This window comes from Oryzias latipes, chromosome 9, assembly GCF_053564925.1.
Source record: "Oryzias latipes strain Hd-rR chromosome 9, Olatipes_Hd-rR_3.1".
In the NCBI taxonomy this organism is placed as follows: Eukaryota; Metazoa; Chordata; class Actinopteri; order Beloniformes; family Adrianichthyidae; genus Oryzias; species Oryzias latipes.
Genome location: NC_136245.1, coordinates 1,320,807 through 1,347,704, shown reverse-complemented (window position 1 = coordinate 1,347,704; position 26,898 = coordinate 1,320,807). Strand labels below are relative to the sequence as shown.

The 26,898-nt window shown below is 47.8% G+C and overlaps 3 protein-coding genes and 1 long non-coding RNA gene across 8 annotated transcripts; 2 read left to right on the top strand and 2 right to left on the bottom strand.

Moving 5' to 3' along the window:
• Window positions 1-107: 107 nt before the first annotated feature.
• On the bottom strand, window positions 108-16,439 carry LOC101157784 (serine/threonine-protein kinase N2). 4 transcript variants are annotated; one of them, XM_011479760.4, is made up of 20 exons: window positions 16,086-16,439; window positions 15,746-15,989; window positions 8,677-8,828; window positions 8,353-8,566; window positions 7,484-7,570; window positions 6,966-7,075; window positions 6,480-6,623; window positions 6,199-6,274; window positions 5,932-6,124; window positions 5,556-5,688; window positions 3,977-4,029; window positions 3,833-3,890; window positions 3,669-3,760; window positions 3,382-3,558; window positions 3,245-3,307; window positions 3,098-3,174; window positions 2,825-2,967; window positions 2,635-2,742; window positions 1,716-1,796; window positions 108-1,499 (listed from the first exon to the last, which is right to left on the bottom strand). In XM_011479760.4, the coding sequence occupies exons 2-20, from the start codon at window positions 15,873-15,875 to the stop codon at window positions 1,296-1,298; spliced, it is 2,295 nt and encodes a 764-aa protein (XP_011478062.1). In that variant the 5' UTR covers window positions 15,876-15,989; window positions 16,086-16,439; the 3' UTR covers window positions 108-1,295. The 4 variants fall into 4 exon arrangements, with proteins under 4 accessions (XP_011478062.1, XP_020562014.1, XP_020562015.1 ...); XM_020706355.3 differs by having other exon boundaries at window positions 2,834-2,967; XM_020706356.3 differs by having other exon boundaries at window positions 5,577-5,688.
• Window positions 6,982-15,800, top strand: LOC144994478 (uncharacterized). The gene is made up of 4 exons (XR_013658036.1): window positions 6,982-7,121; window positions 15,241-15,296; window positions 15,412-15,490; window positions 15,665-15,800. It is a non-coding gene; the product is annotated as an uncharacterized LOC144994478 (long non-coding RNA).
• Window positions 16,440-17,894: 1,455 nt separating the features above from the next.
• On the top strand, window positions 17,895-21,352 carry seta (SET nuclear proto-oncogene a). Its single transcript, XM_020706359.3, has 8 exons — window positions 17,895-18,424; window positions 19,276-19,333; window positions 19,668-19,810; window positions 19,887-19,990; window positions 20,068-20,181; window positions 20,272-20,442; window positions 20,538-20,669; window positions 20,744-21,352. The coding sequence occupies exons 1-8, from the start codon at window positions 18,352-18,354 to the stop codon at window positions 20,765-20,767; spliced, it is 819 nt and encodes a 272-aa protein (XP_020562018.2). The 5' UTR covers window positions 17,895-18,351; the 3' UTR covers window positions 20,768-21,352.
• si:ch211-51h9.7 (protein cereblon) lies at window positions 21,312-26,690 on the bottom strand. 2 transcript variants are annotated; one of them, XM_023958895.2, is made up of 2 exons: window positions 21,675-26,690; window positions 21,312-21,605 (listed from the first exon to the last, which is right to left on the bottom strand). In XM_023958895.2, exons 1-2 carry the CDS (start codon window positions 22,057-22,059, stop codon window positions 21,466-21,468), a joined length of 525 nt encoding a protein of 174 aa, XP_023814663.1. In that variant the 5' UTR covers window positions 22,060-26,690; the 3' UTR covers window positions 21,312-21,465. The 2 variants fall into 2 exon arrangements, with proteins under 2 accessions (XP_023814663.1, XP_023814664.1); XM_023958896.2 differs by having other exon boundaries at window positions 21,679-26,690.
• Between the last annotated feature and the right edge of the window lie 208 nt (window positions 26,691-26,898).

Here is a 26,898-nt window from a genome sequence, read left to right as displayed (position 1 = left end):
GGAGCCAATTGGCCTGCGTCAAGAGTTTCATAGACGGATGGAACAGAGAATCTGGCAATTTTTCAAAATAAAAGATCTTTCAGGTCCTGAAATAAATAAAACGGAAGTTATGTAAGTTATTTTATTTTTTCTGTGCGGCCCAGTCCCAGACATTCATTTCTACACAGCTGAAGATGTGAACGATCAGAACAAATGCAGTTGAATTTGGATTCTGGCTCTCGTGTGCATGACTGCCTTTAGGAGGTTCTGGTATCAGGGATTTATTCCACCCAGGATAAGAGTTTTTTTAAAGTTCAGTTTTCTTTGAAAGATTTGTTTTTGAGGAGAGTTTTGATTTTGTTTACATTCTGTTACTGAATAAAGACGATTTATGTTTGATAGAACGCCATCCCTGTCTGTTTTTTGGGAGGGGGGTCATAGCTGGCCGTATTCAGTGGATTTTCCTCATGATCTGAGCTCATGTGTTGTCAGAGTCCAGCTCCATGCCGTTCTTCTGCTTCCACGGTCTCTGCTGGAATCACCTGATCTGTTAGCTGGACACAGTTCATGTCAACGTCACATCTGGATGGATGGATGGATGGAGGAACGTCTCCCTAATCATCATACCACCTCCACGCGTTTGCATCCGCATGCTTTTCTCAGATTGAGCTGCAGCCGACCGTCGATGCTGGTGAGGGGAATTTCCCGCGCTGACCCATCTTCTGACAGCATTGTCCTGCTCTCCGTGTTTTTTCAGATTACATTTCTGCATCAAAGTTTCTGAACTGTCATGGTTTCAAACATCATGACTGTATGAACTGTGAAACCAGTTTGAAGCCGCTTTACATGATGAAACAGGAGATTATGAGCTTTTTTTCCAGCTGTATCTAGATTCATGTTAGCGGTTAGCTTAAGGCAGCTGAAGCGCTTCGATGAGGAGACGCTCACATCACAAAGTAACTTTAAAGGGTCGTTTAGAGAAGAAATGAGCCGAAAACGGAGCGCATGGTGGAGCGCATGGCCCCCTCTGCTGTTCATCAACAGTCAGGAGACGTTTGAAAGGTCCAGTCAGGCTGCAGGAGGGGAGGGGGCTCTAAAGATCGACAGGTCACAGTTTGACAGTGGGAATGCTGCAGCAGCTGATCTGCAGAATGAGAGAGGGATCAGGAGGAAGTCCAGCTTTGCTTCAGCTCCTGGGTGTCTTTCCCTCTGGTCTCTTCTAAGCACAGAATGGGTGGTGGGATCTGCAGGGTGGAGATGACGGTTCCCGGTGAGGTAGATCGTGGACGGACGGGACCGCGTGCTGTCGTCCTCTTTCACCTGAGCACGGCGCAGAAGTCAAAGTCTGCAAACGCCTTCTGGTGCTGCGCAGAGAGGCTGGAGGGTTTGGGCGGGGGGGACAGGACGGGCTGGAGGCGAGTGAAGTCGCTGTCGAAGTTGCTGACATCTGTGGACTCCTTGATTGACGGCACAAACGGGGGCTTTACCTTCTTCGCCAGGAGGGCGTCCCAGTCCAGGAGCTGCAGAGAAAGTCAAGAGTTCAGTTCTGTTCCGCACAGCAGAAGGCGTTTTCCTCAGAGTCACATGAGCCCGTTATGAGCTGACAGCCGCATTTCTGGGAGACAGACGGACTTGTGATCAGATGATAGAGTGAGGAAGTAACCGGGCCTCCAGAGGTCATCCTAGGAGCTTCATCAGAAATCCTCTCACAGCAGACAAAGAAAACAGAGGTTTACCTGAAAGAACTCCTCCCCCTTCACCTCGTTGGCATCCCTCTCTCCAGCTCCCAGACGCTTTGCCGGATTCTTCCTCAGCAGCTGTGAACACAGATGCTCAGCTTCGTCAGCCGTCATGACTACGAGAGCAGCTTTAACGTGAAGCTCTGCTGAGGTCAAACGCAGATGGAGGAAGGCCCGGCAGAGCCCAGAACTTTTCACCTGGACGCCCACTTCACTGCTTTTGGCTCATGTAACCACAATCATCTCTGTGCTGGTGACTTCTGCAGCATCCCTGAGGCAACTGCTGCCCGTCCTCTGCCTCAGGGATGCTGCTGGCTTCTCTGCTGCTCGGACGTCGCCAGGAAAGCTCCTCCCAGCTCCGCAGAGAAGAAGCTGCGGGCGGCGAGCTGCAGACGCCGCCGGTGGTTTACCCCCCTGATCCAACCCTTTAATGCTGAGCGTCAAGCAGCAAGGAATCGGGTCTCATTTTCGGGATGACCCAGCTCACGACCTTCCAGTCTCAGGGCAGACGCTGCACCACATGGCCACTGGGTCAGTAACCTGACAGCTGTGCTTGAACTTTGGCTTTTATCTCAATTCAAAGCGGATGGACTTTTAAAAAAAAAATCATATTTAGAATCTGGACAAGGAAGCATAAAACTAAAATGTTTGTTTACAGGAAAAGACAAAAGCGGCCAGTGGCTCAGGCGGTGGAGCAGGTCGTCCAGTAACTGAAGGGTTGGCGGTTTGAACCCCGCCCTCCCCTCGTCTTCTGAGTGCAGCTCGTCTGCAGCTCACTGCCCCTCCCAGGGGATGGGTCAAATGTGGAGAACAATTTCCCCATTGAGGGATAAATAAAGTTCTGATCTGATCTGGTCTGAGCCCCGAGGACGTCTGCAGGTCGGTTCTGGATTCTCAACAAGGATCTGTTCTGCACCTTCTGCATGATGGAGACGGCGTCAGGAGGAAGGAGCTCCGGGTACTGCACTTCATCGTTGACGATGCTGTCAAACACCTCCTCCTCATCTTCACCAGGGAAAGGAGACTAGCAGGAAGAGGAGTTCAGAGTTAGCGCAGACTGAGCTGGTGTTGCAGCCACGCTGATGCTAGCGCATGCAGACCACAACCTCTCCAACCAGCATCTCGTAGATGAGGACGCCCATCCCCCACCAGTCCACAGCTCGGGTGTAGTTGTCCTCGGTCAGGACCTCGGGGGCAAGAAACTCCGGGGTCCCACAGAAAGTGGAGGTCCGATCCCCGTGACCCATTCCTGTTGGGGTGTCAGAAAGCGTCTGCTACCTTTGCTGAACCAGAGGAGTCATCGTTGGTTTACTTCTTAATCGATTGAACATTTTAGCCGCGGCGTGGGGGGAAAGGAGGATTCTTCCTCTCCAGTTCACCTTCTTTGCAAAGACCGAAGTCTGTGATTTTGACAAATCCCTCAGCATCCATCAGCAGGTTGTCCAGCTTCAGGTCTCTGCAGGAAACACAAAGAACGGCTGCTGAGCGCGGCCGGCGCTCCTCACAGCTGGGTCAGGCTCACCTACCGGTAGATGATCTGGTTCTGGTGCAGGAACTCCAGGCCCAGCAGGACACATGCAGAATAGAACCTGTGAGGAACACGAACACCGGAGTGAGATCAGAACCGTCTGAGACCCGCCTGCACGCGGTCCGCCTCGCCCACCTGGTCTGCGCCTCCGTGAACACGTCAGAGTGGATGTGGATCATCAGGTCGCCGCCTGGCAGATACTCCATGACGAAGCAGACGTGGTCGCAGGTTTGGAAGCAGCCGTGGAGGTGGACCAGGAAGGGATGACGGGAGGCGTTGATCATCTCAAAGATTCTCTTCTCACTCATCAGGCTGCAGGACGAAACCCCAGATCAACCAAGCGGCTTCCAGCTGCAGCACCAACCTCAGCAGAAGAATCCTGCTGGTTGAAGACCAAAGCCTGCTGCAGGTCCCTCACTCACCTGTCCACCTCATCACGCCTCACTATGTCTCTCTTCTTCAAGGCTTTGATGGCAAACAGCGTCCGTGTCTCCTGAAACTCCGCCAGCAGCACCTTCACACAGAAAGGACAGAGACTGAGAAGAGCCGCTCTGCTGAGTTCAGGAGGAGAACCGGAGACCCCTACCTTCCCAAAGTGTCCACGTCCCAGAACGGACATGAACCTGAAATCCTCCACCTGCAACCTGGCAAGAAAACACAGCGGACAAAGTTCAGCTGTTGTTTCTGAGCCGTCTGCTGGTGACCTGCAGACATGAGGACGCATGAGTACTTCAGAGCAGACGCTGGCGGGGGGGCGCTTCCCTCTGACATGCTGGTGGAGACCTGGAGACACACAAGACACAGAAGGACGTCAGAAAAGTCCACAGAGAGAGAGAGAGAGAGCAGCACAGCTGGAGAAAGTCTGGGTATCCTGGTTGGTTGCAGTTTTAGGCTTTTGTTCAACTTCATTACAAAGAACCGAAAATTGGAGGATTTTCTGGAAAACAGACAAAGATTTTTAACACTTTAAATGAGGGAAAAAACATTTCAACACATTTTGAAAAAAACAGCTGTTTTTGAAGACAGAATGCACCCCCCCTGCTCCCATGATTCCTCCTCTGATAGATGGATGGATAGATAGATCCATCCATCCATCCATCCATCCATCCATCATCCATTCATCCATCCATCATCCATCCATCCATCCATCCATCATCCATCCATCCATCCATTCATCCATCCACACATCCATCCATGCATCCATCCATCATCCATCCATCCATCCATCCATCCATCCATCCATCCATCCATCATCCATCCATCATCCATCCATCCATCATCCATCCATCCACCCATCCATCATCTATCCATCCATCCATCCATCCATGCATCCATCCATGCATCCATCCATCATCCATCCATCCATCCATCCATCCATCCATCCATCCATCATCCATCCATCCATCCATCCATCCATCCATCATCCATCCATCATCCATCCATCATCCATCCATCCACCCATCCATCATCTATCCATCCATCCATCCATCCATCCATGCATCCATCCATCATCCATCCATCCATTCATCCATCCACACATCCATCCATGCATCCATCCATCATCCATCCATCCATCCATCCATCCATCCATCCATCCATCATCCATCCATCCATCCATCCATCCATCCATCCATCCATCCATGCATCCATCCATCCATCCATCCATCCATCCATCATCCATCCATCCACACATCCATCCATGCATCCATCCATCATCCATCATCCATCCATCCATCCATCCATCATCTATCCATCCATCCATCCATCCATGCATCCATCCATCCATCCATCCATCATCCATCCATCCATTCATCCATCCACACATCCATCCATCATCCATCCATCCATCATCCATCCATCCATCCATCCATCCATCATCCATCCATCCATCCATGCATCCATCCATCCATGCATCCATCCATCCATCATCCATCCATCCATCCATCCATCCATCCATCCATCCATCATCCATCATCTATCCATCCATCCATCCATCATCTATCCATCCATCCATCCATGCATCCATCCATCCATCATCCATCCATCCATCCATCCATCCATCCATCCATCATCTATCCATCCATCCATCCATCATCTATCCATCCATCCATGCATCCATCCATCCATCCATCCATCCATCCATCCATCATCCATCCATCCATGCATCCATCCATCCATCATCTATCCATCCATCCATCCATCATCTATCCATCCATCCATCCATCCATCCATCCATCCATGCATCCATCCATCCATCCATCCATGGTAGGAGGTGGGATGGATTATCAGAGGTAAATTCATGAATTCACCAGTTTCTGCTGCTGTTTCACCTCTGGAGGCTCGTGTCCTGCAGTGATGATGCTGGGGGGGGTCCCGCCTGACCCGAGGCTAAGGGGGGCCAGAGGCTCCTGGGTGTTGGTGAGGCTGTTCACCAGAGCCTCTCTGCAGATCAGCACAAACACCAGTTTAGCGGCGAGCAGACAAAGTGAAAGGGGTGGATGGAGAAAAGGCTGACATACGTACGGGTCACATGATCAACAGTCATGTGACACAAAGAATCAGAAATGTCACCTCCTTTTCAGCCAAACACACACACCAGATGCCTTCTTTTGTAAAAGAAGTGCGATGCTTCTAGAACATCTGACAGTGTTTGCGTTTCATTCATCATCTGGAGTAATTGCTGACCCTGCTGGGGCTTTGGCGCTGGGGGGGTCTTCCTCAGCGGGATCAGGGGTCCTGCTGCCCTCTGGGTCAGGGCTCGTAGAGAGCTGTGAGCTGAAGGTGTTGAAGGAGGTGTAGCGAGGGAGGATGCTCATCATCAGATGACCCCACGTGGCCAAATTCATGTTCATCTGGGCTGCTCGGAGAAAATTTTTCCCTGGAAAGAAAGCTGAACTCAAACCACGGGCTGGACAGAAAGGCAAAAGCATTCAGGCGCCGACACGACTTTACCTCGCTCTTTGGTGAAGAGGCATCGCTGACGTCTCAGTTTGGGCTGCCGCTCCACCACAGTGTCAACAAACTGAAGCTAATAAAAATGAATAACGTGTAACTCTTTCCCGTATGTCATTCACAAACGCACTGCTCTGTCTCATACATGTTAAAAAACAGAATTCTGTTCAATTGATTCATGAAGTTCTTTATCTTTTTCAAACTCAAGGAGTAAAATAAAGAAGATTATGAGGTGAGAGTTTGTTCTAGCGGCTCTGATGACAAAACTCCCATGCAGGCACCTTGATGAAGAGGAGGCCCTGTGGCTCCAGGCTGAAGACCTGCTTGTGAGTTGGGTTCTCCATCATCTCCTCCAGATGGAGAAACTTGACGGCACACATCGTCTTCTGATCCCGCCAGTAGATGCACACCTCCAGCTCTCGAGACTGTCAACAGACACGCACCTGACTGAAACTGTGAGCAGCATGGAAAGTGTGTGCTACATTTAGGCCTCTTTGCTGAAACGGCTTTTACTTTTCTTTTAGATGGAGATCAGAAACTCTTCTGTTAATAGTTCATTTGTGTTTGTTGACTAAATGCAAAGAAAAAAAATCCAAATCCAGTCTGCTGTTTCTACCTTTCACCTTCCATTCTTGTGGGGACATGAAGTCATTCCTCATTTCCACTCGCTGTGAAAGAGGGACACCTGCTGGCCACAGTCAGAACTGCACCAACACAAGCGTGCTGACCTGTTCCACGTGTGAAATCAGAAGTGCAGCTTCACTGACCCGCTCCAGCTGAATGTAGAACATTTGGTCCCAGCTCAGCCCGCTGACAGCCGCCCAGCCGGTGCGGCCGACCGCTCTACCATCCAGCCGCAGCACAGCTCTGACCTGAGCTGAGAGAAGGAACTGGATCAGGCCCGGACTCCACAGCGGATGCACGTATGTGTCAGAACCAGGGTGAGACCCAGACACCTCCGCAGATCTGGTTCCGGTTCATTTGGGGATTCGGGGATTCCCAGACTCAAAGCTTCTTTTTTATTTTAAAACAGAAGAAAGAAGTCTGTGATTTAATAAAAATAAAAAGATTTGTTTGTATCCAAAAACATTATTCCATCAGCTGGTTCTAGTTCGTAGCTTCAGAACTCCCAAACAAGTGAAAGTTGTTCAATTGGACCTTCTTCTCTGGTAGAACACCTGGACTTCCAAATCATCATTTCAGAAAAGGTAGAACCTGCTGGTAAAACTGAAGACAAGCTTTTGGAAAAGCAGAATGGCCGTCGACTCGCTGGAAAGTTCCTCACCTTTGAGGGGAAGTGCAGAGCCGTCCTCAGCGTCTGCCACGGGTTTCAGCAAATCCTTGCATCCAAAAAGTCTAACTTCCAGTTTGCCTGGAAAAGTCAGAAAGAAAAAACATGAAATGTGTAGCAGCCTTCCCGTTCACAGGTCTCGGTGGCTGCTTTACGCTCAAGCAGTTAGGATCAGTTTGTCCTAAAAGAGGAAAGATTTTCCTTTGTGGGGGTTCTGGGGGGGTTTCGTCAGAGCTCTCTCCGGTACACGCTGGGCTTATACTTGTCTGCTCTGCCGTCAGGAGTTTTCACAGCTCCCTTCTCCCACGTTGACCCCAGAGAGGAGCAGACCCAGCAGCATGTGTCTCCTTGTTACGTCACCAGAAAGCTTTTTGATCCTCCGGCTTACAACGGAGCAGTCCAGAACCGGGAGATTACGGTCCCGATCATCCTCTGACAGAGCTCGGCGTGTGCTCGTAGAAGCACATCAGTGCCGCTGTCACCAAACGGCAGCTCGCTGGCTTCTTTCTTGAAAGATTGACTTGAGGTTTAAACATGTTGATGACCTTTCGCATCTCTGCTAGGAAGGTTTCACAGATGCAAACATGAAGAGTTAAAGGGACTTGCAGAGAATTAAGAGTCCGTTGATGAAGGGCTGAAAGTCACGTTTGGTTACAGCAAGCAGGCAACGAGGAGAAGAAACGACATCAATGAAGACATCTAGAAACAGAAGCTGTTCTTTGTGGAGTGGTCAGATTTGTCTTGATAAAACGGGACTCTTGGTTCAATTCCTAAAAGGTTTTGGGAACTTCTGAGCAGCTACAGTTGCTCTGGTTCCCTGAACACTCCAGTAAACAGAATCCAGGCTTTTTATAAACTCGTACCCGTCAGAGTTGCAGGTCTGATGGAGATGGTGGACGAGGATGTTGGGAGAGGACGCCCGGGCCTGCTGCTGGGGGGCGATGGCAGTTCCTGTGAAGGTTGGATCTCCTCCTCGGGCTGCTGAACTGACGCCTGCTGCTTCTTCTTCAGCCAGTTCTCCAGAGACAGTCGGAGAAGGTCCAGCTTCTGAGAGGACTCCTGCACCCGAGACTGAGCCTGAAGGACAAAAACAATCAGCTTTTTCTGTTCATTCTTCATGCGTCCATCATATGACCCTGAGTGCATGAACATTTCTGTGAGGCAGAACGGCTCAAAAAAGCCCTCACTTCCGCCAGCGCCTTCTGGTCCAGAGCTGAGATTCCTTCCAGCTGCTTCACCGCATCTTTGGCCAGCACCGACGCGTCGGACTCTCTGCGCATGTACTGCTGCAGCTCTGCCAGACGGGCGTCCACGGCCTCCAAGCCCTCCGAAGACGTCTCTGAGGAGGCGACATGGAGAGTCAGAGCTGCAGCATGAAGGTGGCATCCGTTCTCTGGAATGCTGCCGTTAGCACTGAAATGATTCCGTTTGCACACATTCAACCTTCAGATTACACTCCAAACAGCGGATCCAGAACTGTTTCCTCCAGATGAGGAACATTTCTAAGCTCAGTGTCATGTGAAGATTTAGAACTTCTTATGCCTTTGTTTCTAGACTTCTGTAACAGTCTGTTTTCCTGTCTGAATAAGGAGGAGCTGTCTCTCCTGCAGCTGATCCAGAGCTCTGCTGCGAGGTTCTTGACCCGCACTAAGAGAACGGATCCCATCTACCCGATCCTCAAAGCTCTTCATTGGCTCCCGGTTGTTTACCGCTTTCAATATACTATCTTAGTGCTGAGTTTTAGGGTCCCTCCATTGTCAGGCTCCTCCATATGTTTGGGATCCGATCACCCCTACAGACCATCTGGTGCACTGAAGTCTGTGGATCAGAACCTGTTGATGGTCCGTCCACACGGTTCCGGACCAGAGGAGACAGATCCTTCCTAAACATGAGCTCCCGTTGTCCCGGTGTTCCCTGGACTCTATAAACTCTTTTAAAGGTCAAATAAAACTTTTTATTTTTGCAAAATATATGAACTGAAACTTTTACGAGGTTTATGCTTTTTGTCTTTTATGATTTTATATATTTTAACCTGTGAAGCACCGTGTGACTTCTGTCTGTGAATAGAATGTTCTTACTTACATTCAGGTTCATGTGAGAACTTCCAGAAGGTTTCCAGGAGCTTCATTTGAAAACCTCCATCAGTGTGGGATTGTGTGTAACTGTGTGTGATTGTGTGTGACTGTGTGTGATTGTGTGTGACTGTGTGTGACTGTGTGTGACTGTGTGTGACGGTGTGTGATTGTGTGTGACTGTGTGTGATTGTGTGTGACTGTGTGTGACTGTGTGTGACTGTGTGTGACGGTGTGTGATTGTGTGTGACTGTGTGTGATTGTGTGTGACTGTGTGTGATTGTGTGTGACTGTGTGCGATTGTGTGTGACTGTGTGTGATTGTGTGCGATTGTGTGTGACTGTGTGCGATTGTGTGTGACTGTGTGTGATTGTGTGTGATTGTGTGTGACTGTGTGTGATTATGTGTGACTGTGGGTGACTGTGTGTGACTGTGTGCGATTGTGTGTGATTGTGTGTGACTGTGTGTGATTGTGTGTGACTGTGTGCGATTGTGTGTGATTGTGTGTGACTGTGTGTGATTGTGTGTGACTGTGTGTGATTGTGTGTGATTGTGTTTGATTGTGTGTGATTGTGTGTGACTCTGTGTGATTGTGTTTGATTGTGTGTGATTGTGTGCGATTGTGTGTGACTGTGTGCGATTGTGTGTGACTGTGTGTGATTGTGTGTGATTGTGTGTGACTGTGTGCGATTGTGTGTGATTGTGTGTGACTGTGTGTGATTGTGTGTGACTGTGTGCGATTGTGTGTGATTGTGTGTGACTGTGTGTGATTGTGTGTGACTGTGTGTGATTGTGTGTGATTGTGTTTGATTGTGTGTGATTGTGTGTGACTCTGTGTGATTGTGTGTGATTGTGTGTGAATGTGTGCGACTGTGTGTGATTGTGTGTGACTGTGTGTGACTGTGTGTGACTGTGTGTGACTGTGTGTGATTGTGTGTGACTGTGTGTGACTGTGTGTGATTGTGTGTGACTGTGTGTGATTGTGTGTGACTGTGTGTGACTGTGTGTGATTGTGTGTGACTGTGTGTGACTGTGTGTGATTGTGTGTGACTGTGTGTGATTGTGTGTGATTGTGTTTGATTGGGTGTGATTGTGTGTGACTCTGTGTGATTGTGTTTGATTGTGTGTGATTGTGTGCGATTGTGTGTGACTGTGTGCGATTGTGTGTGACTGTGTGTGATTGTGTGTGATTGTGTGTGACTGTGTGCGATTGTGTGTGATTGTGTGTGACTGTGTGTGATTGTGTGTGACTGTGTGCGATTGTGTGTGATTGTGTGTGACTGTGTGTGATTGTGTGTGACTGTGTGTGATTGTGTGTGATTGTGTTTGATTGTGTGTGATTGTGTGTGACTCTGTGTGATTGTGTGTGATTGTGTGTGAATGTGTGCGACTGTGTGTGATTGTGTGTGACTGTGTGTGATTGTGTGTGACTGTGGGTGATTGTGTGTGACTGTGTGTGACTGTGTGTGACTGTGTGTGACGGTGTGTGATTGTGTGTGACTGTGTGTGATTGTGTGTGACTGTGTGTGACTGTGTGTGACTGTGTGTGACGGTGTGTGATTGTGTGTGACTGTGTGTGATTGTGTGTGACTGTGTGTGATTGTGTGTGACTGTGTGCGATTGTGTGTGACTGTGTGCGATTGTGTGCGATTGTGTGTGACTGTGTGCGATTGTGTGTGACTGTGTGTGATTGTGTGTGATTGTGTGTGACTGTGTGTGATTGTGTGTGACTGTGTGTGATTATGTGTGACTGTGGGTGACTGTGTGTGACTGTGTGCGATTGTGTGTGATTGTGTGTGACTGTGTGTGATTGTGTGTGACTGTGTGCGATTGTGTGTGATTGTGTGTGACTGTGTGTGATTGTGTGTGACTGTGTGTGATTGTGTGTGATTGTGTTTGATTGTGTGTGATTGTGTGTGACTCTGTGTGATTGTGTTTGATTGTGTGTGATTGTGTGCGATTGTGTGTGACTGTGTGCGATTGTGTGTGACTGTGTGTGATTGTGTGTGATTGTGTGTGACTGTGTGCGATTGTGTGTGATTGTGTGTGACTGTGTGTGATTGTGTGTGACTGTGTGCGATTGTGTGTGATTGTGTGTGACTGTGTGTGATTGTGTGTGACTGTGTGTGATTGTGTGTGATTGTGTTTGAATGTGTGTGATTGTGTGTGACTCTGTGTGATTGTGTGTGATTGTGTGTGAATGTGTGCGACTGTGTGTGATTGTGTGTGACTGTGTGTGACTGTGTGTGACTGTGTGTGACTGTGTGTGACTGTGTGTGATTGTGTGTGACTGTGTGTGACTGTGTGTGATTGTGTGTGACTGTGTGTGATTGTGTGTGACTGTGTGTGACTGTGTGTGATTGTGTGTGACTGTGTGTGACTGTGTGTGATTGTGTGTGACTGTGTGTGATTGTGTGTGATTGTGTTTGATTGGGTGTGATTGTGTGTGACTCTGTGTGATTGTGTTTGATTGTGTGTGATTGTGTGCGATTGTGTGTGACTGTGTGCGATTGTGTGTGACTGTGTGTGATTGTGTGTGATTGTGTGTGACTGTGTGCGATTGTGTGTGATTGTGTGTGACTGTGTGTGATTGTGTGTGACTGTGTGCGATTGTGTGTGATTGTGTGTGACTGTGTGTGATTGTGTGTGACTGTGTGTGATTGTGTGTGATTGTGTTTGATTGTGTGTGATTGTGTGTGACTCTGTGTGATTGTGTGTGATTGTGTGTGAATGTGTGCGACTGTGTGTGATTGTGTGTGACTGTGTGTGATTGTGTGTGATTGTGTGTGACTGTGTGTGATTGTGTGTGACTGTGTGTGACTGTGTGTGATTGTGTGTGACTGTGTGTGACTGTGTGTGACTGTGTGTGATTGTGTGTGACTGTGTGTGATTGTGTGTGACTGTGTGTGACTGTGTGTGACTGTGTGTGATTGTGTGTGATTGTGTGTGACTGTGTGTGACTGTGTGTGACTGTGTGTGATTGTGTGTGACTGTGTGTGACTGTGTGTGATTGTGTGTGACTGTGTGTGGGTGTGTGTGACTGTGTGTGACTGTGTGTGACTGTGTGTGATTGTGTGTGACTGTGTGTGACTGTGTGTGACTGTGTGTGATTGTGTGTGACTGTGTGTGACTGTGTGTGACTGTGTGTGATTGTGTGTGACTGTGTGTGACTGTGTGTGATTGTGTGTGACTGTGTGTGACTGTGTGTGATTGTGTGTGATTGTGTGTGACTGTGTGTGATTGTGTGTGACTGTGTGTGACTGTGTGTGACTGTGTGTGATTGTGTGTGACTGTGTGTGACTGTGTGTGACTGTGTGTGATTGTGTGTGACTGTGTGTGATTGTGTGTGACTGTGTGTGACTGTGTGTGACTGTGTGTGATTGTGTGTGATTGTGTGTGACTGTGTGTGACTGTGTGTGATTGTGTGTGACTGTGTGTGACTGTGTGTGATTGTGTGTGACTGTGTGTGGGTGTGTGTGACTGTGTGTGACTGTGTGTGACTGTGTGTGACTGTGTGTGACTGTGTGTGACTGTGTGTGATTGTGTGTGACTGTGTGTGACTGTGTGTGACTGTGTGTGATTGTGTGTGACTGTGTGTGACTGTGTGTGATTGTGTGTGACTGTGTGTGACTGTGTGTGACTGTGTGTGATTGTGTGTGACTGTGTGTGACTGTGTGTGACTGTGTGTGACTGTGTGTGATTGTGTGTGACTGTGTGTGATTGTGTGTGACTGTGTGTGATTGTGTGTGACTGTGTGTGACTGTGTGTGATTGTGTGTGACTGTGTGTGACTGTGTGTGATTGTGTGTGACTGTGTGTGACTGTGTGTGATTGTGTGTGACTGTGTGTGACTGTGTGTGATTGTGTGTGACTGTGTGTGACTGTGTGTGATTGTGTGTGACTGTGTGTGACTGTGTGTGACTGTGTGTGACTGTGTGTGACTGTGTGTGACTGTGTGTGACTGTGTGTGATTGTGTGTGACTGTGTGTGATTGTGTGTGACTGTGTGCGACTGTGTGTGACTGTGTGTGATTGTGTGTGACTGTGTGTGACTGTGTGTGACTGTGTGTGACTGTGTGTGATTGTGTGTGACTGTGTGTGACTGTGTGTGACTGTGTGTGATTGTGTGTGACTGTGTGTGACTGTGTGTGATTGTGTGTGACTGTGTGTGACTGTGTGTGATTGTGTGTGACTGCGTGTGACTGTGTGTGATTGTGTGTGACTGTGTGTGACTGTGTGTGATTGTGTGTGACTGTGTGTGACTGTGTGTGACTGTGTGTGACTGTGTGTGATTGTGTGTGACTGTGTGTGACTGTGTGTGACTGTGTGTGATTGTGTGTGACTGTGTGTGACTGTGTGTGATTGTGTGTGACTGTGTGTGACTGTGTGTGATTGTGTGTGACTGTGTGTGACTGTGTGTGATTGTGTGTGACTGTGTGTGACTGTGTGTGATTGTGTGTGACTGTGTGTGACTGTGTGTGACTGTGTGTGACTGTGTGTGATTGTGTGTGACTGTGTGTGACTGTGTGTGACTGTGTGTGATTGTGTGTGACTGTGTGTGACTGTGTGTGACTGTGTGTGATTGTGTGTGACTGTGTGTGATTGTGTGTGACTGTGTGTGACGGTGTGTGACTGTGTGTGATTGTGTGTGACTGTGTGTGACTGTGTGTGACTGTGTGTGACTGTGTGTGATTGTGTGTGACTGTGTGTGACTGTGTGTGATTGTGTGTGACTGTGTGTGATTGTGTGTGACTGTGTGTGACTGTGTGTGATTGTGTGTGACTGTGTGTGACTGTGTGTGATTGTGTGTGACTGTGTGTGACTGTGTGTGACTGTGTGTGACTGTGTGTGACTGTAGCTGCAGAGCTGCTCACTAATTGCTTTGATTGTTTCCTGTTTACTTCCTGGTAAACAGGAAATGCCTGCCTCAACATTTGCTCCTCCTCCTTCCACAAACTGTCTATCTGCCCCTGGAGGTAAAGAAGGGACTTTTAAAAGGGGACAGTAGCTCAGACGTCCCAGAGAAGAATCCTGGACGGGGGAGGGGGGGGATGAGGACTCGGTCCTGCTTCCCAGCCAGGAAACTCCCAAACAACAAAATGAAGCATGAAATGCCAGGAGCCCCCCCCCCCCCCCCCCCCCCCCCTTTTGGTAAGGACAAATGGTATGAAGGCTAAGGTTAAATTTGCGGGTGGGGCACCTCCCCACCAAGGGGCTCAACATGTCCAGGGTGGAGATAAATCTCAGAGGGGAGGGGCCCAAAGCAGTGCTACGACCAATGGGAGGGGGACCACTGGCAAGTAGCCCCCCCCCACGGTGCATTGCAGATTAACCGTAAATTGTTAACGTCTGAAAAGAGTTTAAGTTTTGAAATGATGAGAAGTTTGACCGGGGGGGGGGGGGGGGGGGCACTCATAGAAAAACAAAGAAACCAAAGCAAGTTGCCGCCAAATTAAATTCTAACGCCATGAGAGGTGTGGCTTCTACATCCTGACTGTCCCTCCTTCTTTTGGATTGTTGGGTTTAGCCGACTGCTCTCCTCAGATTGATAACTTCTTTAGGCTACATTGCATGACTGCTGAGTGATCTGATTGGCTCGTGACCCCTCCCAAAAGAACAGTTTGTCACCTGAGAACGTGTCATCGTTTCTGCCTGACTTTAGCTTCTGCTTTCACTTTCAGCACCTTTAACCACGACTCCTGACATCAGTGGGAGACGATATGACAGCATGTTTATGGTATGTTATTTGTGATAACTGTTTACATTTATATGTAGAAAGAAATACAACAGAGTTTTTGCAAATTCGAATGTTAATCAACCAAATTCAGGAATTTTAGCTTGTTATGCTACAGAACCAAACGGACATTTCCGGGCCTTTTTTTCTGAGCTGGCTTCATTCAGAGAAGATGTGACGGCGTTCAGAACCTGCAGGTGTGATCCTGCTGGACATCAGCATCTCCACATTCAATCAAACGAACCGGATCTGTGCTGCTGATAGCAGGACATGCCTGCTGCTGCAGCTCATGTAATCTGTTTTCTCCATGTAATCTGTTTTCTCCATGTAATCTGTTTTCTCCATGTAATCTGCTTCCCTAACATGCACAGACAGAATCAACGCAGAGCCAACATTTCTGAGTCACTCTGTACTCTTGGCATGCGTGTGAAGAAGCCCTGAACTGGACTGACCTCCTTGGGTGGAGCTGGTCTGATTGCTGCTGCCGCCGGCGCCGGCCTGGGCGACTTTGATGATCTGCAGTCGGATCAGCTCGATCTTGGTGCGGCTATCCTGCAGCATCTGCTGGGCTGTGGACAGCATCTGATCCTGGATAACAACATCACATCGAAGCCTCACTTACGCACTGACAGATGACTTAGGACTGAAGCGTGTGTACACAACATCACACAACACAACACAACACATCCATTCATGCTTGAAGTGGACAACAGCGAGCAGGAAAACAGAAAAAGAAGTGAGAACAACATGTTTGTGTCCAGCAGAAAGGGTATGACTTTGCACTTCACCGACCTGATGGTTGCTCGACTCCCCGCTGAAAAAGGACTAATTTGTCATCCTGGAGGGGGGGCTTCTCACGTTGCACCTCTTCACCTTCACTATCTTTGGATCCCGGTGAGTCCCCGGTGTCACGGTGCGTTCACGGACACACTCTTCTGGTGAGGCACTTTGACATCCTGAGGCTTGGCTCAGCCGGCGCGTCCTGTTGTTTGTTTCCGCATCTCTGCTACATCCAGACCCACACCCTCCTGTCTCTGTCCTGCCTCTTTTAGAGGGCTTGTTTCTGCTGGAGGACGGAAGAATTCCTCCTCAGAGGCAGCGCTGCTGCTGCTGCTGCTGCTGCTGCTCTGCCAGCCCTCATCGTCTGCTCTGGGCTTGGCATTGGCCGCCGCGTGACCACATGTTCCTGTCCTGCCACCAACCGGAGGACACAGAGCTGCTGCTCTTGCCGGGACACAGCAGAGATCAGCCTGCTGGGATGGAGATTTGACCGTCTGGACGTCAGCCACGTTCAGACGGCGGTCTAAGGCTGAACACGTTCAGGCAGAAGCTTCTGCAGGGCGCAAACCCTTCAACCATTCTGAATCTTAAAGTGACGACAAGGACAGGGCTCTGAAGCTCCTGCCATTCTGCTGCTGCTGCTCCTGTCCCGTCACTGAAACGAGTGAAGAGGCGCATTTCTGATGAGGCTAAAGAGGAAGATGAACACATGAAGCATCTTTTGAACCGGTTGGCATAAAAGTCTGCATGGAGCTGCTCTCCATGCAGCAGTGAGATGTGCATTTAAATGGACAAAGTCAGACAGATTTTCCAAACATGCTATCATGTGGATGGATTTTCACAATAAATCAATCATTGCTGCAAAGCAGGTTAAAGAGCCGCTTTTCAAAATATCTTTATGGTGTTTTTCAAAGGCTTTATTGCAGGTATGTGCACAGTATATTTTTAAAACCCCTGTTATAATAATTGTACTGGTTATCTAACAATTAAACATATTTCAGAAAGACATAAAAATTAGAAATGTTTATCAAATATGATCTGTAAATAGTTTGCAAGAATTGTGCTTTCAAAACACGAAATTACCAAGATTACTATTTAATTATGTGTACAGGGAAATTGAAACCATGCAACAGTTATTAACAAATATTTTGGGAACAGCTACATGACCGGTGGGAAGATATTTTTCCATAACTGGCAACATTTTCATTAAGCAGCATCATATTTTGCATCATATTAGAAAATAAAAGAGAAGAGATCTGTTTAAACATAATTCTTTGCCTTGCTAAGTTTAACAAACACAAAAGATATAGAATATTTAAAAACAAACTGAAACTGTTCACAAAAATCCAAACAATCTATAGTAGATTAAGAACTTCCCTTTTGTTTCTGCAGGTGAATAAAAATGTTTTTTGTTTCACTTTGTTGAGATGAATCTTTATTCTGGTATTAGCTTTGTTTCTGCATTTGGGTTCCTTCAAAGACTTTGTTTATGACGTCAACCCATGTCTTGTAATGTTTAATCTAGTTCAATGTTCTGTAATGCTGTGATTGCTCAATTTAAAAAAGACAATTATTAAACCGCTACATTTTGAGTGAAGCAAAAACTGAAGAGATTCTTTTGCACCGGAGACAGAAAGAGATCAAACACTGGAATAATATGGTTCAAATGGGTCAAGTATCGTTGATGTGGAGGATCAAAGAAGAACTACAAGTGGAACAAATATAAACTTATATTAACATCTGAGATCTAAGAGATGCTGTTCATTCATCCTGCTGCTGGTCTCCCACGCTTTCTGACACAGTCGCCTCCATTGGCGCTGTGCAGAGGCGCGAGCCTTCTTTCTAAGTGCGCGAGTGCGAGGCGGTCCGCCCGAACATTTGGCTGGAGCTAATGTGTTTTTTCCAACTCCGTCCATTTCATCCCTTTAATTTTTATTTGGTAAAATCTGGGGTATTATTAAAGTTTTTTATTTTATTTTGCGCGAGGTTTTCAGAGAGAAGACGCCACCAAATCAATAAACAGCAGTCAAGCAGTGAGACCTACTTTGAGAGGCGGAGCTCGTGTCTGCTCGATTCGGCGAGGCGCGTTCGTAATGAAAGGAGCGCGTGAGCAGAGCTCGCGGTGACTTCCTCGCGCATCGGCAGCTACATTGTGTGTGAGGCGGCACGTTGTTGTCTTCTCCACGCTGAACCACGCAGCGAATTCAGCTTCTTCGCGGACAGTGAAAGACGCGGGCTGCTTCCCAGACGCCTCTACGTTACTCCGGCCTGCAGAAACATGTCTGCCTCGGCGGCGAAAGCCAGTAAAAAGGAGCTGAACTCGAACCATGACGGAGCGGACGAGACCTCCGGTGAGGGGAATGGCGGCCTGCCGTTCAGCGCCATTTTCACTTTCTTCTTTAACACTGCTCTCGTCTTCACGTCTGACTTTTTGGTTGCGCTGGGATTTATTTTTGGCCGTGTTTTGCGTTTCTGCGTGTTTTTGGCGGGTTTCCTCTGCAGCGGCCGCGGTGCTTTTGATGTTGTCGGCCACTGGCGCGGCGGCTAACGCGCCTGCTAGCATGCCGCTGTTTCAGTGCAGAGGCCATGTTAGCTGCTGGGTTTAGCAGCAGCAGCGTGGCCGGGACCGCCGATGGTCGTGGGCCCCGTGGACCCACATGCATCAAGAACACGCAGCTTTTCTGTTTGAATGCGCGTGATGGTCCCATAACGAAAACCCCAGCGGCATTAGGGCTGAATAGCCGTCGCTGGTAGTTAGCATCATGCTGCTGTTGTTGTTACCTAACGTGAGCTGACGCCGTGTTTTGTTGGTGCATTTAAAGGCAAGAGCGCTCAATAAGCGCGTGAGTGAGTCACCAGCAGCCAGTGACCAGGACTCAATGCTGGGACGGGGAGGGCAGGTGTCTCCTGGCGGGCGGCGTTCTTAGTTCTCCGGTGAGCGAGTCTGGCTGAGCGGCGCTGCTCCACATTTGAACCACGCGGCCTTGCAGGTCGCCGCCGGCAGGAAACGGCGAGAGTCTGAAGGAGCGCGAGCGCTGCAGCCATTGGCCGCTGACGGAGTTTCACCCCGACGAGGCTCACGAGGCGCGATGCTACCGAAAGTTTACTGTCTATAACGAAGCTCTATAGAATATGATCTCAAGGGTTTTGTTTGCTTTGTGCTTCTAACCCTTAATGCCTAAATGTGTATTGTGTCTCACAGAGAAAGAGCAGCAAGAAGCTATTGAACACATCGACGAAGTTCAAAATGAAATCGACAGGTAATATGGAGGAATCATTTTTAAAGTCTGAATGATCTTCTGTATTTCATTTACATTTAAATGTTTTACATGGTAGCTGTTTTCTCTACACACCATGAAAGGAAATTCTATTTGTTGAGTTTGTCCAGAATGAGACTCTGCAGTAAACAGGAAAGCCAAGTGATTTTGTAAAAACTGGATCTGATGTCAATTAAACCTATTTTAATGAAGTATTTCATCTAGCTTTTTTTATATCCTCCATCAAAGAAATGAACTCATCTTTATCCATTAGAATGGCTAAGTTGTGGATCTTCTGCTCATGTATCGTGTACATTTAAACGTTGTCTTCCTGTAGGTTGAATGAGCAGGCCAGCGAAGAGATTCTGAAAGTAGAACAGAAGTACAACAAACTCCGTCAGCCATTCTTTCAGAAAAGGTCAGAACTGATCGCCAAAATCCCAAACTTCTGGGTCACCACATTTGTCAACCATCCACAAGGTAAGCAACCATTTGTGTCAGAACAGTTTCATGGTAAACATCTTGTTGAACTCCGTTTGTGACTCTTCCTCGTCAGTATCTGCCCTGCTCGGGGAGGAAGATGAGGAAGCGCTTCATTACCTGAGCAGAGTGGAGGTGACGGAGTTTGAAGACATCAAGTCAGGCTACAGAATAGATTTTGTACGTCTCGTTAATTTTTCCATTTCTGATGTGTGCGTGGTGTGTAGTCTTACTGCAATGTACTTTTGTTTTTGTAGTATTTTGATGAAAACCCATACTTTGAAAACAAAGTCCTTTCCAAAGAATTTCATCTGAATGAGAGCGGAGACCCGTCTTCAAAGTCGACAGAAATCAAATGGAAGTCAGGAAAGGTAACGGACTGGACGTTCAGGGCGATGCCGGTGTTCTGAGCAGCACGGAACCGCGTGAGCCGTCAGTGACCTTTGACCTTCCTCTGCCAGGACCTGACCAAGCGTTCCAGTCAGACACAGAACAAAGCCGGCAGGAAGAGGCAACACGAAGAACCCGAGAGCTTCTTCACCTGGTTCACCGATCACGCGGATGCTGGCGCCGACGAGCTCGGGGAGGTCATCAAGGACGACATCTGGCCGAACCCTCTGCAGTACTACTTGGTACGTTCCGTCTGGGTTGTTTTTCTTTATCGCAGCGTCTCTGGGGGCTTTAATTTGAGTTGAACAGTCCTGAGAATGTGGGTTTTGTTTCTAAGGTTCCTGATATGGATGATGAGGAGGGTGAAGGGGAGGAAGAAGAGGAGGATGAGGAAGGTCTGGAGGACATAGATGAAGAAGGAGATGAAGATGGAGAGGAGGACGAAGAGGATGATGGAGAAGATGGGGAGGTAGAGTGACCAGTGTCTGCAGTAACTAGTGGATCGGCGTGTTTCGGTCCTCATTCTGTGTTTTTGTTCTCCAGGATGATGAAGGGGAAGACGACTGAGAAGCGCCGCCTGTCAAGACCCTCTTTTTTTCCCCAGTTGTACTCGGGAGCAATTTTTTTTTTTTAATTTTATATTCGTTGGTGCTTCACTTTCCACTCTGAAGCGTCATCAATAATTGGTGCCATGTTATGTTTTCCTTTTATTCATCGAAGGCCTGTGGCACAATGCCCTGAATTGTGAGTACAATACCCGACTTGATCTAAAAACAAAAAAATAAAGCCTAAAACAGAATGGGTTCAGCATCCTGAGTAGAGTTTCAAGACGATTCTGTGTCGGTCTTGTCTGGTAAATCAACTCGAGCTGTGGTGTAGTGATCTAGCACTAGCAGACCTCTATTCCTTTTTGTTTCTTCTTCAGTGGGACGCTGTGTCCTCGTATTTCTCCCCGTGTGGTTTGACAGTACCAGCTCATTCCTTTTATTTGTCATGTTCAGGGGGGGGGATCAGTTGGGGAGGGGCAAGAGTAATTGGGGAGAGTGGTTATTTTGACACCATGGGATTTTTGTTTCTTCTTCATTGTATTGTTTTACAGATATCCACCAGATTTGAAATGACATTTTTAATAAAGAACAAAACTGAACAAAAGGCTCGTACATGTGGCCCCTGCTGTCGTGTCTCTTGTGAGGTGGGCTGGCCGTGTCCCACTGCAGGTCTGAATGTCGGTGGTCACACCCAAAGCTGACTTGGGTTTGGACGCGTCAGCTCACAAAAGACTTGGGTGTCATGAGGAGACTTGAAGCGAACTCTTCAGTCAGGATTTGCTGTGCGATCAAAGCCACAAAGGTGCTGGACTCCTCAGACTTTGTGTCTGTCCGTTCCGCCGGCTGGAAGGCCCAGCCTGGAAAGACAAGGTGGAAATCAGTGGAGTCCTGGAGTGACCCGGAGAGGTCAGAGGTCACCTACCCACCTACATGAGACCTACACCTGGGGCACGTGGCCACAGTCCACGAGAACCCGGGGAACCAGGAGAAGCGCTCGTCCGCCGGCCAGTGTTGGGTGACGTCTGCCTTTCTGAACGTCACCACCTCGAACTGGACCCCGTGGGGGTTCTCGAACAGCTGCACGTTCACCCGCCGCCCGTTCACCAGCGTGTCGTTGCGCGTGGACAGGGCCAGCCGGCTGGGGACGAAGCGGATGTCGGCCCCGGAGGCCAGCTCCTGTCCGCAGGCCCTGCAGAGCACGGACGTGTCGGAGCTGCTCCTCTGCTCGCACGGGCGCGCGAGCTGGCAGCGCAGGAGCCACAGCAGCTGCACTCTGAGCGCGTGGACAAAGATGGTCCTCGCGCGTGCCATTGTTGACTCGCGTGAGGCCAAGCTAGGCTAGCTTAGCCCCTTTGTTTTTAGCTGCGGTGGCGCGCGCGGCGGGAAAACCACCGTCTGTACGCTGTTGAGCGGGACTTCTAAGGAAACCCGAAAGACGTTCAAATAATTGGTACGAAGCCCAACTTCCATAAAAAAATACTGTCATCTGTTTGTGAATTTTGAACTAAAGTCTCGATAGTGTGACGCTAACTGTGCCCGGAAAGCATTTCTGGAACAGGAAGTAGACATTCGTTTCCTGTTCAGGGACTCGCGGCTCACACACGGTCATCGTTTCACAGACAGAATCACGGTGACGTTTTCCTCCACAAAGGGACGTGGTTCAGATCCCAGAACAGAGACTGGAGCTTCAGAGCTGCTGCTGTCCTCATGGCTGCTGCACATGTTGAAATCTCTAGTGATGTTATGATGTAGCAGATGACGTCATCAGGTCTGATGTAAACTTAAAAAAAGCTAAGACTTATGCAGTGTCAAATATATATATATATAGATATATAGATATAAATATATTCATTCATCTTCTTCCGTTCCACCCCTTTCGGGGTCTCGGTGCTGCTGGAGCCTATCCCGGCCACTTGTGGGCGAAGGCGGGACACCCTGCTCAGGTCGTCAGTCTGTCGCTGGATAGTGTGTCTGGAATCACACTTAGGCTACGTTCACACTGCAGGGCTTAATGCACAATTCGGATTTTTTCAAAAAATCCGAATTGTTTGCTAGACCGTTCACATTTCCAAGTAAATCCGAACTTTTGTGATCTCCAGTGTGACCGTGACACGACCCAAACGAGACCCGCATGCGCAGAAGCCAGAAGAATACTCAACGGTGAACGATGTCACTCGTTGTTTGCGGAGCAAACGTTAACATGGATGTCAACAACAGTGTTGTCAAAAGCGGAACTCTTTTTGTAATATTAAATTTATTTTCACAAAGGAGCAGCACAATTACAATCTTCTCATTTTAAGAAGGCAATGGAGTCGGGATCGTCTGTACCCACTGTTGTGGAAGAGGAATGTGTATGTGTTGGGGCCGCGCGCCCGCGTGTGTGTGTGTGCAAGCGCGTGCCGTGATAGAGAATAGGGGGGGGGGGCAGTGTGGGCGTGCATTCATGTTGTGTGTTACGGAGGACGGTAATAAAAGAAGGTTTCCCCCAGAATAAATGCTATGGACTCTTTATCAACCCGTTCTGGAGAATCTAAGGATCAGAACAGGGAGGAGGAGGAGGATCGCCTCGGGTCCCCCGCGCTTCTGAGCACGGTGGAAAGGGGAGAAAGAAAAAAAAGTTATCGCGGTAAAGGTTCAACACCACGCTCGGCCATTTATCTGGAAATTTTTTCAAAAACCGCCCAGTTGCGATCAGAGCCCTGGAGTTTGGCCTGAAAAGAGCGATCAGCCCAAATATCAATCCAATCAGTGACCTCCCTTCCCTTCCACTGTCTGGTCTCAGCAGCATCGTCCACCATGGTTAATGTTTACGTTCTCGTTCCCGCCTACTTCAATGCAGAATGATGACGTTTGTTGCGTGTCGATGACGTACAGTTCGGAATCAAGTCGCCTGGCCGGTCAGACGGCGGTCGCAATTGAAAAGAACGGCTACAATTCGGAATCAGGACGGCAAACCCACGGGGCCTGGGTCGCATTTGAAAAGATCCGATCTGTGTCATTCAGACTGTCATGAAAAGATCGGAATTGGGCCGCTTAGGGGCAAAAAAATCGGAATTGGGTCGTTTCAGCCTGCAGTGTGAACGTAGCCTAGTGACAATTTAGAGTACCCAATTAACCTATGAAAACCCACACAGAAAGGCCCCCCATTGATGTTCTGGGTCGGGTCCCCCAGCCTGGACCTTCTTGCTGTGAGGTAAGAGCGCCAACTACTGCGCCACCGTGCAGCCGTTTCTGAGTATTAATTCAAGCAAATTGTTTTGAATAAGAAGCAGATGAAAATAATGCACTTCAAAGGATAGTAGTCATTAACCTTTGTACTATCTTAGATGACCCCCCCCCCCCTTCCATTGAGGTGTTCTCCCTACCATGACAAAGGTGGATAAAGGTGGAAAGATTTCATGTAATCCATGGACACCAGTGAAGATCACAAATCATTGAAGAAAAAAGGTTCAGAGCTCTGTCTAGTGGGTCTAGATGACCCAACTCCCAATGTTAAAGTGCCTAGGATAGAACAAGGGTTACGTGCAAACTCCTATAATTGGTGGTCTACAGTCTCCCTGCTCTGCTCTTTCTGATGCAGACAAACATCCATGAACGTCTTTGTTTTCCTCGTCTGAGTTGGTTTTCAGATCTTAACTGGACGGCTGGATAGCTCTGATATTGCTGCTGTTTTTATCACACCTCTAATGTTATTCTGAGTGTGTGGGGGGCTGTGAGCTAGTGGGAGAGAGTTTCAACAAAGAGATTATGGGAAATGAGTAGAGGCTTACTCTGCACTAAGAGTCCCGCCCACAACTCGGAGGTGAATTTGTGATGAATTCCTGCCGCTCTGCAGAAACTAAGTCCCAGAAAACCACACAGGTTTTTGGATCATGGACAAAAATGACATCATCATCATTGACAGACGACTGAGAACGCTTTGACAATAGATCAGAAGATGATCAGAGGGGAACTTTCAACATGTCTGTTTGATCGGTGTACAGACGAAAAGCTGTTAACAGAATTTCTATGATGTCATCTGCCTCCTGAGGTGTTTGAAGGCCACGCGAAAAAAAGAAACAAGCAATTATATTGATTGTTCTCAACTCATTGGTTTTAATTGGATCAGATTGATGTAAAATGCTTTTCTTTCTGCATACATGCAAACATTTAAGGAGTTCCTATCATTTGGCCTCCATGCGTTGTTGCTAATATTGATATATTGATGTCTTGACGTTTAGCTGCTGCCTTGCTGCTCGTGTGAGGAAGCGGCTTCTGAGCCGTCACACATCAGCACAGCTCTCCGGTTCACAGGAACCTCTTTGTTTTTATTTGCATACTGGGCACATTTAAAACTCAGCTAGAGGGCAAAAAACAAATCAATATTATGGAACTGGCTTTAAAAAACATATTTTTTTTTGAAGGTCTTTTGAGCTTTTATTTTTTCGAAATGGAGTCAGAGTTTAGTAAATAGAATACAACAGATACAAAATAATCATCACATCATATATAACAATCATACATTATTTTATAATCGATGAATGATGGAACATTTATCGTCTTTCTTATGTTCATTAAACCAAACGTAGTGAGTCTGAAACAAACCTTTGGGAGAGACTCTCATGGAGAAATGAGCAGAAGTGTCTTAGTCCAAAATAATGGAGTGATGGTTTCAGGGAGGTTGTTGCAGAAAGAACTGAGGGTGTAAATTATTATTTTTTGAATTTAGGTGAGAGAAAAGGTTTCCTCTGACGGGGGGAGGATTTGCAGCTGATCCTAGAACATACTTTTTTCATCTGTGTGCAATTTTTTATAGCTGTCTTCATGTATTTGAAGACTCAATGAGCAAATACTGCACCTGAATTTGGTCTGTCTTTTCATTTTAGGGTCAATTAATCTGGATTAGGATTTCCCACAGGATGTTTACTTATGTAAATGTCTACATGTGTCTGATTGATGACCAGCGGTTTTCCATCGCACACTACACACTTCTATCCCACATTAGTTGTAGAAGAGATGACCTTTAAGAGATTAGTGGGATAAATTCAGATTGACTGAAGGAGCATTAGTACTTCTCCAGTTTTTAAAGGAAAACATTTTTTTGTAGATATTTCTGTTGTTCCAAACGTGCATCTGCTGACACAGTGGGACTTGCTGCCCTCTAGTGGCAGCAGGCAGGAACTGCTGGCAGACTCTGAGTGGCCTCATGAATCACGAAACACAACTTTTGTTCATCCAAAATTAAAGTACAAAGTTAAAAAAGAATAAAGGAAAGAATTGGAAAACTGCAAGAATACATTTTTCTTTTCCTCTTCCATAAATCTCATTAGTATTAAATGAAAAGGCTCAGCATGAAGCACTGAGAAATACTTCCAGTAGCTTTTCTGAGCTCATGTTAACGCCTTTGCACACCGTGCACGTGCTTACAAGTGTTCCTCTCTGACAATGATGAGGTTAAGTCTGAGCAGATGAACAGAAAGTCTGATGGGAGAACAAATGTGTCAGGAGAACATGCAGCCGCTAAAGAGACGAGCATCAAAAAGATTCCAGAACCAGCAGACCTCCAGGAAGACTGGAACCAGGAGGAGGAACAGCTTCAAGAACCACATTCAGGAGACGGGCTACAACTGTCGGGTTCCTCGGGTCAAACCACTTCTGAGCCCGGACCAACGGAGGAAACGTCTCAACTGGACCAAAGTGAAGGACTGGACTGTTGGCCAGAGGTCCAAGGTCCTGGTTCTGATGAAAGGACAGTCTTTCATTTGGGAATCAAGGGTTTGGAGGAAGACTGGTGAGGAGCAGAACCCGAGCTGCTGGAGGTCCAGAGTGAAATCTCCACAGTCAGTCAGGATCTGGACTGAAATGTCCAGCTGGTGTTGGTAAACTCTGCTGTCTTCAGTCCAGAATCACTGCAGCGGTCCAGCAGAATGTTCTGGAGGACTTCAGGATTCCTTCTGCTGAGGATCTGGATGGAGATGCGGGACCTGGACCCTGTCCATTCTACTGAAGGATTGACGATACTTTAGTTTGATTGGTTTGATGTGATCAGAATCTCTGCTCTTCTGTTTTCTAATTTTCTGAAATTCTGTTTTTGTGGGTTTTATGAGCCAGAACCCCAATTTATGTCAAAATAAACAAATATACTGGAAATGGAACAGTGGCCCCTGAACC